Source organism: Hemiscyllium ocellatum, chromosome 8 (assembly GCF_020745735.1).
Source record: "Hemiscyllium ocellatum isolate sHemOce1 chromosome 8, sHemOce1.pat.X.cur, whole genome shotgun sequence".
Classification (NCBI taxonomy): Eukaryota; Metazoa; Chordata; class Chondrichthyes; order Orectolobiformes; family Hemiscylliidae; genus Hemiscyllium; species Hemiscyllium ocellatum.
In genome coordinates this window covers 23,465,079-23,477,503 of record NC_083408.1, presented here as the reverse complement: position 1 = coordinate 23,477,503, position 12,425 = coordinate 23,465,079, and the positions used below count along the sequence as shown (strand labels likewise).

General features: G+C 41.7%; 1 protein-coding gene across 2 annotated transcripts in view; it reads right to left on the bottom strand.

Moving 5' to 3' along the window:
* LOC132818056 (tau-tubulin kinase 2-like) overlaps positions 1-12,425 on the bottom strand; it is a 277,076-nt gene that overhangs the window by 44,391 nt on the left and 220,260 nt on the right. The window contains exon 14 of one of the 2 annotated variants that reach the window (XM_060828686.1): positions 980-1,225. The exons of the other annotated variant lie outside the window; for it this stretch is intronic. Coding sequence (XP_060684669.1) covers positions 980-1,225 — 246 coding nt within the window. The remainder of the gene's footprint in view (positions 1-979; positions 1,226-12,425) is intronic. 2 annotated transcript variants of the gene reach the window in all.

Genomic DNA, 12,425 nt, shown 5'->3' with positions numbered 1-12,425 from the left:
CTATTGATTTCTGATATTTTTGAATGGTGTCTCACTTAATTTTTTTTTTGCCTAGAGAACCAGGGGCATTACACATCGCAACAAATTAATAATGTTGAACAGTGGGTTGTTTCCATGATACAAGGCAAGTATTATTGTACCAAAGGTACATGTAACTTCCGAGACATACCTTCACGACATTTCCAAAAATCTTCATGACAACCTAATATAGCCATCTAGACAGCAGTACAAAGACAGATTTTATTTATAGTAGACATGAAATAAAATGCATGGGGTTGGAGCAGATACAAAATACAATATTTAAATTTCTTGTATAATTGATTGTCTTAGTTAATCTCAAATTAAGGTGTCATTAGGAACTCAAAATTCTTTTTACAAAAAGGATCAGTTTTTAATTCTACAGTTTACATTATCTTTTCCTCCCATATCTAAAAATTAGGACTGTATAGAGTCTACATTCCTTTGTTAGAACACATAGCTAAATTTACTTTTTTGACCAAATCTCACGTTTACAAAAAGATATATATGAACTTTAATATGATGAGAGATATTAAGCATACCTTTGTCATTGTGGTCCTGATTGGCTTATTACAAAAAGAATTACCTTTCAACAGGCTCTGTTGAATAAGTGAGAAGCATGAACTCCATACTAGTAACAATCTCAAATATAACCTTAAAGATTTTTTCAATTCAGATAAAAGTCAATGATATATTTACCACTTCTCATTAAAAGTTGCAAAGTTCTTCCCAAAATGATAATGTTCCTAAATGCAAATATTTCTCAACAAATTCCCAGATATTAACACAATAAAAGCAATCGCATTTGTACGTCACTAACTCTAGGATTAGTACAAAAGTCTAACAGATGCATTTCTAAACAAATCAAATATTTATTCCTGATACAACACAGGAAAATTTTAAATTAAAAGTCCTCTACTGTAGTAGAAAATACTATAAAAAAGATAATCTGTTGGTTCACCTGTTGGAGCTGAGCTTTGGTGATGCGAATGATAGAAGGCAGCTTGGTGTGGCCTGGAATGAAGGGTAGCTGCCTGCGACCAGGGGAGCGTGAATAACTGCTCTCAGCTGACTGGCTCCTGTGCAAATCTGACTGCTTCCTGAGAAGAGGATCCGAATCAGAGGATAGGAATACTACAGGGCTGAGGGATCGGAGGGGACTCTGCATCCTTGGAGTGTTGGGATGTGGCAAATGAGTTGTGTTCAGCTGTGAGAACATACGGATGGGAATATTGGTGAATTTAAGATTATGGTTGTTTTCTACTCACATGAAAAAAATAAAGCAGGCAAACTACAGGAACACTCATACACTTCAAAACTACTTTAACGTATAAGTTCAAGCAGAATTCAATCTGGAATGATATCAATGTTCATAACGAAAAGCTAGATTGGTAAAACAAATTTTCATTCAAATATATAGCTAACATGCATTGAATTGCAACTCAAAAAACAGATAATGCAGCCTTTTGGTTTTAGCAGATTGACAATGAATGGATGGATGGAGAAAGGCTCTATAATGAACCAGAAGGTGTTCAAGACAACATTGAAAGCACACTTTATTTTCATTTCCAAACTTTCAGGTCACTTAGTTCTTTTCTTTTTTCCCACAGGGGTAGTTTTGCAGATAACTAGCAGCTCAGTCAGCTCCCCCTCCTCCACCCCACCACCCCACCCCCACCCCCCACCCCCACCCGTGGCCATTCTTTACATGCAAGCCTAGATTTAGAAGTTGAAGGCTCTTATGGCGCAGCGGTAATGTCTCTACCTCTGAGCTAGGATGCCGGAATTTAAAGTCCCACCTACACCAGGGGTGTGGCATAGTATCCTTGGACAGGGTGATTAGAAAATATCGCAATTAAGGTGAGATTTTAATCAAGGCAAAACCCTTGAATTTGCACAAAATTACATACTGCATCTCGACTGCTGGAAAGGAATATGACCACATGGTGTTTGAACACTGAAGTCTGCTAAACATTCACAGATATGAACATAACAAGTGTCACAGAATGAGGATCATGAGCAAGAATCCCTGTTCACACATAATTAGACAATTTTCCACATACTAAAATCTGCCCTGACTGACATTGGCTGCTATAGCAGATTGTTGGCCTGTATATTTCAGCATTCAACAGCATGGAGTTTTCATTGCTAAAACCTTTCTGGGAACAGTAACAGCTGCATTGTATTCAGCAGGATGGTATCATTTCAGAACTCAACCCCAGGACAGCACAATTAGAGAGGGAGGAGGTTCTGAATGGTCTGGCAGGCTTAAAAGTGGATGAATCTCCAGGGCCAGATGAAATGTATCCCAGATTATTAAGTGAGGCAAGGACAGAAATAGCAGGGGTGCTTGCAAAAATGTCCAATTCCTCTAGCCGTTGGAGATTTGCTGGATTGGAGGACTAGCAACATAGTACAGTTATTCAAGAGGGAAGAAAGGGATAAATCAGGAAACTACAGTCTAACCTCAGTGGTGGAGAGGTGTTGGAAGCAATTCTGAGGGACTGAACTGATCTGCATTTGGAGAGATAGGGATTAATCAAGAACAGTCAGCATGGTTTTGTGAAGGAAACATCATTTCACACCAACATGACTGAATTTTTTGAAGAGGTGACCAGTGGTTATGGATGAGGCCAATGGTTTTGAGATAGTCGACTTGGACTTCAGAAAGTTGATAAGCATCCACATTTAAGATATACTTGCATTGGAGCAAGTACAGTGAAGGTTCACTAAATTAGATCTTGGGATGAGGAGTTGCCCTATGATGAAAAGCTCAGTAAACAACATCTATATTCTCTGGAGTTTAGGAGAAAGAGGGGTGACCTCAATGAAAGGTTCAAGATTCTGAAGAGTCTCGTCATCATTGGCAGTTTCCACAGATTAGAATAGTTAGGTGGCAGATTTTTATCTGCACGGATATAATAGGCCCAAGGGCCATTTTCTGTGCTGCAGATCTTTCTGACTCTAGGACACTGGCCAAGGAATTTAAAACATGGAGGCACAGACTTAAGATAATGAGCAAGCTTTCAGGACTGAGAAGAGAAGAAATTATTTCACTCAAAGAGCTGTGAATCTTTGGAACCCAGAGTATTATGCAGTTCCCATCGTTGAATATATTTAAGGCTGGGGTAGACACGATTTTGGTTTGTCTAGGAATCAAGTATGGAAAGTAGGTAGGGAAGTGGAGCTCAAGTCCTAGGTCAGCCGTAAGTGTACTGAGTAAAGAAGTAGGCTGAAGGGTTGCATTATTAATGATTTAGAAGAATAAATGCTACCTTGCCACTCATCTTGCACGATCCCCTTTAACATTTTATATGCATGCTCCCTCGGATGTCACGTCTCTGCAACCATTTTAAAATTGCAACGTTTAGTTAGAATAAAGTCTTATATTCTTACCAAAATATATAATTTTACACTTCAGTTTTTGTATTCGTTCAAAGGAATTTGGCATTGCTGGCTGTGCCTGCACTTACTGCCAATACTCAATGGTCTTTAAGGTGAGCTCCTGCAGATCATATGCGGTAGTCAGACTCTCAATGCTGAGAAAGGTCAGTGTCCCAGAATTTTGACTGAGCAACAGTGAAATTAGGATGACGTGCAATTTGGAAGATGTGCTTCCTTGCATTTGTTGTCCTTGCCCTGTGAGGTGGTACAGATCACAGGTTTGGTAATTGCTGTTGAAGGAATCTTGGTGACATACTGCAATGCATCTTGTAGATTGTACGTACTGCTGTCACAGTCAGTGGCAGAGTAAATCCTGAAGGTGAGAGAGGTACCAATCAAACTGCCTGCTTTGTCCTGAATAGTATTGACCTTCAAGCTATAGCCAACCAGACAAATGGGCAGTATCACACACCTGACTTGTTTTCCTCTCTATAAACTTGATGCAATCCAAATATCTGGTGTTCATGTCTTGAATTACCCTAGGTCCCAGTTACCCATCACGCTTATTATTTTAACCTTCTGTTTAAACAATAAATTACTTAAAATTTTCACTCTCCATTTCAAATCCCTTCAAAGACTGCCATCTCTGCGACCTCCTCACAGATTAACAGCACACGTCAAATTTTAGTCTCCTGAGTATTCGTAATTTGAATCTCTCTGTCACTTCTACTGCTAAGGTCTAACCACTGGAAATTCCCTTCCTCAACCTCTTCATTCCTTTTCCTACAAATACTCCTTAAAACCTACTTCTGTGACCAAGCTTTTGGTTATCTGTCCAAGTATCTGTGTGTCAAGATGTCAAGTTGTGCTGTACAGCACTCCAAGATGATCCTTGGGATTTCAATATTATCATGTAAGCAACATGATAACAAGTTGTTGTTAGGATTTCTTGTTTGCAACAGCTTCTTGTCATCTGGAAATTTAGAAATTATAACCTGCATAGCCAAGTCTTGGCCATTAATATACACTGACATTTCCAACAATGATCCCTGGGGAACAGTAGTGAACTCTTGCGGCTAGTTTGCAGAAACTGTTCACTGCTACTGTCTGCTTTCTGCCTTTACAGAGAAAATAAAAGAAAACAGCAAGCAATTCCTGATCCTTAATCAACACGCCTATAAGTCTACGACTGAGCAATAAGATCGAGTTCAATGGTCTAACAAACCATCATTAATCATCATGTTCATAAAGGACATGATTATTGATTATTGATGTGGGCAACACGATAGCACAGTGGTTAGCACTGCTGCCTCAGCGCCTGAGACCCGGGTTCAATTCCCGACTCAGGCGACTGATTGTGTGGAGTTTGCATGTTCTCCCCGTGTCTGCGTGGGTTTCCTCCGGGTGCTCCGGTTTCCTCCCACAGTCCAAAGATGTGCAGGTCAGGTGAATTGGCCATGCTAAATTGCCCGTAGTGTTAGGTAAAGGGGTAAATGTAGGGGTATGGGTGGGTTGCGCGTCGGCGGGTCGGTGTGGACTTGTTGGGCCGAAGGGCCTGTTTCCACACTGTAAGTAATCTAATCTAATAAAGGACTTGAGAAGAACATGTGAATTAAAGCTGCTTCGGTTGCGTCAGCTCATGCTACAAGTCTCAACAGAACAGCGTTAAAGTGAGAACATCTAGTGAGGGGAAATATATCTTCTGTGTGCACATGGACAACAAATTCATTGGGTTGTAGTTCAGACTTAAACAAATGCTTACTGGATGAGTACTGTACCCTCTATATCCAAGTTTGCAGTATCATATTGTATTTATATTGTAAAAAGATACAACTTAGAATTATTAAACTTTCACTTACATCCAAACCAGGTATAGATTGAGAAAAATGCCAATTGCTTTTGCAACACAGGATTAGGTCAAATCTAATTCAGAGTGTATTAAAGGTTTCTGTCTACTTATGCATGTAGCATAGACACATTTCAAAGAATAAGAATCTAAAAGAAGCCTGCTAAAAGGAGGTCAAGTCTATAGGAATAGATAATACAGCCTAATTTGATATTTTCCCTCCTCTATATGGATTCTACTTCAAAGTAAATTGATCTAACATCATAAATTTGTGTTCAAAAGAAGAGTCATATCAAACTTGAAATATTAACTTTGTTTCTTCTGCACAGATGCTTGCAGACCTGCTGAGTTAATTTATTCCTTGAGTAAGAGATGGTGCAATCATGTACATGGAGTCCTGAGGAGAGTACAGAATTCACGAGTTTTGGGACTATTTGTAGCTCAAGTTGAACTTCTGCATGTAGGTTTGCTCGCTGAGCTGAAAGGTTTGTTGTCAGATGCTTCGTCACCATACTAGGTAACATCAGTGAGCCGCTGGTGAAGCACTGGTGGTATGGCCTGCTTTTCATTTGTGTTAGGGTTTCCTTGGGTTGGTGATGTCATTTCCTGTTCTTTTTCTCAGGGGGTGGTAAATGAAGTCTAAGTCGATGTGTTTGTTGATAGATTTCCAGTTGGAATGCCACATTTCTAGGAATTCACGTGTTGTCCCAGTCGAAGTGGTGTCCTTCTTCGTCTGAATATAAAGATACTAGTGAGAGTGGGTCATATCTTTTTGTGGCTAGTTGATGTTTGTGTGTCCTGGTGGCTAGTTTTCTGCCTGTTTGTCCAATGTAGTGTTTGTTACAGTTCTTAGAAGGTATTTTGTAAATTACATTAGTTTTGCTTATTGTCTGTATAGGGTCTTTCATGTCTATTGGCTGCTGTTTTGGTGGGTTTTAGATTAGATTCCCTACAGTGTGGAAACAGGCCCTTCGGCCCAACCAGTCCACACCACCCCTCCGAAGAGTAACCCACCCAGACCCATTTCCCTCTGACTAATGCACTTAACACGATGAGCAATTTAGCATAGCCAATTCACCTGACCTGCGCATTTTTGGACTGTGGGAGGAAACCGACGCAGACACGGGGAGAATGTGCAAACTCCACACAGACAGTCGCCTGAGGCTGGAATTGAATCTGGGACCCTGGTGCTGTGAGGCTGCAGTGCTAACCACTGAGCCACCGAGCCGCCCGTGAGAAGCTTGTGGGCTACCATGATGCCAAGAGGTCTGAGTAGTCTGGCAGTCATTTCTGAGATGTCTTTGATGACGTGGAGAGTGGCTAGGGTTTCTGGATGCATTTTGTCTGCTTGTTTGGGTTTGTTGCTGAGAAAAATCAGTAGACTGTGTTTATTGGGTACCCATTCTTTTTGAATACACTGTATAGGTGATTTTCCTCTGCTCTTCGTGGTTCCTCTGTGCTCCAGTGTGTGTAGTGGCTCGTTGAAATGATGTTCTGATGCAGCTCCATTTCTGGGTGTTGGAATGATTGCTTCTGTAGTTCAGCATTTGGTCCATATGTGTTGTTTTTCTGTAGACGTTGGTTTGAAGTTCCCCGTTGGCTGTTCGCTCTACTGTGACATCTAGGAATGGAAGTTTGTTGTTATTTTCCTTCCCTTTAGTGAATTTTATGCCAGTAAAGGTATTATTGATGGTCCACATAGCGGACCTAAAGTTTGGGTTAAGGGTTGGCAGAGCTGTTTGTTTACCTCGAACATAGAACAATACAGCGCAGAACATGCCCTTCGGCCCTCAATGTTGCACCGACCTGTGAACCATTCTCAGCTCGTCCCCCTCCACTATCCCAAAATCATCAATGTGCTTACCTAAGGATTGTTTAAATCTCTCTAATGTGGCTGAGTTGACTACATTAGCAGGTAGGGAATTCCACACTCTTACCACTCTCTACATAAAGAACCTGCCTCTAACATCTGTTTTAAATTTATCACCCCTCAATTTGTAGTTATGCCCCCTCGTACAAGCTGACGTCATCATCCCAGGAAAAAGTCTTTCACTCTCTGCCCTATCTTATCCTCTGATCATCCTGTACATCTCTATCAAATCCCTCCTTAGCTGCCTTCTTTCCAATGAGAACAGACCCAAGTCTTTTCTCATAAGACCTTCCCTCCAGATCAGGCAACATCCTGGTAAATCTCCTCTGCACCTTTTCCAATGCTTCCATATCCTTTCTGAAATGGGGCGACCAGAACTGTATACAATATTCCAAGTGTGGCCGCACCAGCGTTTTATATAGTTGCAGCATGATATTGCGGTTCCGGAAATCAATCCCTCTACCAATGAAACCTAACACACCATATGCCTTCTTAACAGCACTATTCACCTGGGTGGCAACTTTCAGAGATCTATGCACATGGACTCCAAGATCCCTCTGCACATCACACTACCAAGAATCTTTCCATTCACCCAGTACTCTGCCTTCCTGTTATTCTTCTCAAAGTGCATCACCTCACATTTAGCTGCATTGAACTCCATTTGCCACCTCTCAGCCCAATTCTGCAATTCATCCAAGTCCCCCTGCAACTTGTAACATTCTTCCAAACTGTCCACTACTCCACCGACTTTAGTGTCGTCTGCAAATTTACTAATCCATCCACCTGTGACTGCGTCTAAGTCATTTATAAATATGACAAACAACAGTGGTCCCAAAACAGATCCTTGTGGCACACCACTAGTAACTGGACTCCAGACTGAATGTTTTCCATCAACCACCACTCGCTGCATTCTTAATCCAAACTGCTAAATCATCCTCACTTCAATGCCTTTGCAATTTCTCCATCAGCCTACCACATGGAACCTTATCAAAGGCTTTACTGAAGTCCATGTATATCACGTCAACTGCCCTATCCTCATCTACTGGCTTGGTCACCTTCTCAAAAACCTCAATGAGGTTTGTGAGGCATGACCTGCCCTTGACGAAACCATGTTTACTATCTTTGCCAGATGATTATAAATCTTGTCTCTCATAGTCCTTTCCGAAACCTTTCCTACAATTGAAGTAAGGCTCACTGGTCTATAATTACCTGGGTTAGCTCTGTTGCCCTTCTTGAACAAGGGCACATTTGCAAACCTCCGGTCCTCTGGTGCAAAACCTGGAGACAATCTCGATTCAAATATCAAAGCCAAAGGCTCTGCTATCTCCTCCCTAGCTTCCCAGAAAATTGTCAGATAAATCCCATCCGGCCCAGGGGACTTGTCTACTTTCACTCCTTCTAGAATTGATAACAGCTGTGTGTAACTAACCTCGATCCTTTCTAGTCTAATATACCACATCTCATTCCTCTCCTCTACGATATTCTCCTTTTCCTGAGTGAACACCGATGAGAAATGTTTGTTTAGCACCTCTCTGACCTCTACAGGGTCCACACTCAACTTACCACTTCTGCCTTTGCCTGGTCCTATTCCTACTCGAATCATTCTTTTATTCCTCACATACCTATAGAAAGCTTTAGGGTTCTCCTTTATTCTATTTGCTAAAGATTGCTTGTGTCCTCTCTTTGCTCTTCTTAACTCTCTCTTTAAATCCTTCCTAGCTGATCTGTAACTCTCCATCGCCTCATCTGTACTATCTTGCCTCATCAACACATAAGCCTCCTCCTTCTTCTTAACAAAGTTGCAATTTCTGTAGTAAACCACGGTTCCCTTACCTTATCACTTCCTCCCTGCCTGACAGGGACATACCTATCAATGACATGCAATATCTGTTCCTTAAACCAGCTCCACATTTCAATTGTCTGCATCCCCTACATTTTTCTACCCCATTCTATGCATCCTAATTCTTGCCTAATCGCAATATAATTGCCCTTTCCCCATCAATAACTCTTGACCTGTGGCATGTACCTATCCCTTTCCATCGCTAAACTAAACGTTACTGAATTATAGTCACTCTCTCCAAAGTGCTCACCTACAACTAAATCAAACACCTGGCCTGGTTCATTACCAAGCACCAGATCCAGTGTGGCCTTCCTGTTGTCGGCCCTTCAACATACTGTATCAGGAAACCCTCCTATACACATTGGACAAAAACTGATCCATCTGAAAGACTAGAGCTATAACATTTATGGTCAATGTTGGGGAAGTTAAAATCCCCCATAATGACCAGCCTGTTTCTTTTACTCCTACTCAAAATAATTTTACTAATCCTCTCTTCCACCTCCCTGGAACTCAGCGGAGGCCTATAAAAAACCCCAAGGATTGTTTAAATCTCCCTAATGTGACCTCTTCTCTCCTGTTTCTAACCTCAGCCCACACTACTTCAGTAGACAATTCCTCATCAAAAATTCTCTCAGCCACGGTTATACTAGCTTTGACTAACAATGCCATGCCTCCCCCCCTTTTACTGCCTTGCCTGTTTTTAATGAAAGATCTAAACCCTGGAACCTGCAACATCCATTCCTCACCCTGCTCTATCCATGTCTCCAAAATGGCCACAACATCGAAGTCCCTGGTACCAATCCATGCTGCATTTCGGATACTTCTGCCATTGAAGTAGACACACTTCAAACCACTTCGTTGTCTGCCTTTACATTACTGTGACCCTGAAATCCTGTCCCTGCCCTTCCTACTCTCATCCTCCTGTGCACTGCAGCCACATCTCAGGTTCCCACCCCCCTGCTGAGCTAGTTTAAACCTACCCAAATAGCACCAGCAAATTTCCCACCCAGAATATTAGTACCCCTCTGGTTCAAATGAAGACCATCCTGTTTGTACAAGTCCCAACTTCCCTAGAATGAGCCCCAATTATCCAAGAACCTAAAACCCTCCCTCCTGTACCATCCTTGCAGCCTTGTGTTCAGCTGATATCACTCCCTATTCTTTGCCTCACTATCATGTGGCACAGGTATCAAACCAGAGTTAACAACTCTGTTTATTCTCACTCTCAGCTTCCACTCAAGCTCCCTGAAATCCTGCCTTACATCCCTATCCCTCTTTCTACCCATGTCATTGGGACCTACATGGACAACGACTTGAGGCTGGTCACCCTCTCCCTTCAGGACCCCAAAGATATGATCCGAGACATCACAGACCCTGGCACCAACCGTGAGTCTCGTTTGTTCCCAACAAACCTTCTATCTCAACCTCTAACTATTGAGCCCCCAATGACTAGCACTCTCCTCCTTTCCTTCCTTCCCTTCTGTGCAACAGGGACAGGCTCTGTGCCAGAGACCTAGGCCCCACTGCTTGCCCCTGGTAAGTCGTCCCCCTCAACAATATCCAAAATGGTATACATATTTTTCAGGGGAATAGTTTGAGTCTCCACATTATTGCCTCTGCTAAGAACCCTGATATTGGAGATCCCATAGGTGTTCCATTAGTTTGTTGGTTTTGTTGTTAAAGATGAAGTGAGTGATAAGACATAGGTCCACTAGTTTGACAATATTGTCCTTGCTGATTAAGTTGGTGGAGTTTTGTGTTTGTGTCTTTGGTTCTTCTAATAAAGTAGTCAGTGTTTCCTTGGCCAGGCTAATGTTGATGGATGTGAATAAGGTTGTTACGTCAAAGGAGACCATTGACCACTATCACTAATATCTTTACGTCCAGATGAGGAAGGACACTACTTCGAGTGGGACAACACATTCATCCTAGGACAAGCCAAACAGCGACACACAGATATTCCTAGAAGCACGGCATTCCAACCGGAAATCAACAAACATATTGACCTGGATCCCATTACCACACCCTGAGAAAAAGAACAGGAAATGACATCACCAACCCAAGGAAACCTGAACACACATAAAAAGGGGGCCATATCACCACTGCTTCACCGGAAGCTCACTGATTATGTTACCTAGTATGGTGACGAAACGTCTGAAAACAAACTTCAAGCTCAATGAGCAAGCTTACATCCAGAGTACAGAATTTTACGAAACTTTTCCTTTAAGTCTAAGTCTGTGGATCTTCAGTACTTACAAGAATTTGATAAATATTTCAATTATAGGTGACCACAGATTGTCTAGTCTGAAAAGGAAAAGATACCTTTGGTCCTTACAGAACATGTTCTATTTGAGATACTGCTGGTGAAAACCATTCATAGACCACATTAAAAAGACCAGATTCTAAGCTAAGACAATAGCTAAGCTATTAAAAGGTGACAATGTGTTGCTGGAAAAACGCAGCAGGTCAGGCTCATGCCCGAGACGTCGATTCCCCTGCTCCTTGGATGCTGCCTGACCTGCTGCGCTTTTCCAGCAACACATTTTCAGCCTTCAATCCTGTCATTTTGCAATTAATGGATGAACATCACACAAAAACTTCTCTCTTACGTTATTTTCAAAGGGCAGATTTGAAAGTGTATTTTCTGAATGAAATCAGAATGTTTTTTGCTCTTTTCATGCCTTTTTCTTGCAGCAACTATCTTGCTCACTTATGGGGTTAATTTTCAACAAGGGGCAGTTATAGTCAAATTGTCACTCCGTTCCTACTTTTTACATCAAGCAAGAGTCCACATTTCTGACTGGAGATTCTGATCAATTCTCCTTCACAAATGCAGAGGATACTTTAAATCTGACAGGCCCCTCATAGTGCAGGACATTTGTGGAAGTCAAAACTACCATCTCTTTTGCACAGCAGTAGTTGTTGTGATTTAAAGGTCCAGCAACACAGTCACTTTCACATCCTTGTGAAAGGGTGAGTAGCTAAGCTAAGTGTGAAGTGAGGGGGTGCCAGGTGGTTAGGGTACCAAGGTACAATGCGAGGGAAGGACCAGGTGAATGATGGGACTATGTAAGTTAATTGAGGGTGGGTAGGGATATCAGGTACTGGTGATGCTCAGTCAATGTGTTAGTCTAATAATTCCCCAGCAGTTAGACTAATTGTCGCACTGTTGCTAGTTATCTATTTACTTTACTGCCCCAGAACCTTATGATATAAATGTATATTTCCGAGGATTCAAGGATTGGGGAATTGCACATCAGAAGCGACAGTTACCTGAGCAATTCCCTCTGCTTCGTTCAGCAGGATCTCAATGCACAACTCTCATCTACGTGGCCAAAAGAACAGCAGCAAAATGTTTTCACCGGTACCTTATCAACAGGCACTCTTGATTAACTGGCAAAACTTATATACCTCAAATACCATTATTTACTGCAATGTCTCAGGTATTTATGCTATAAATAAAGCTT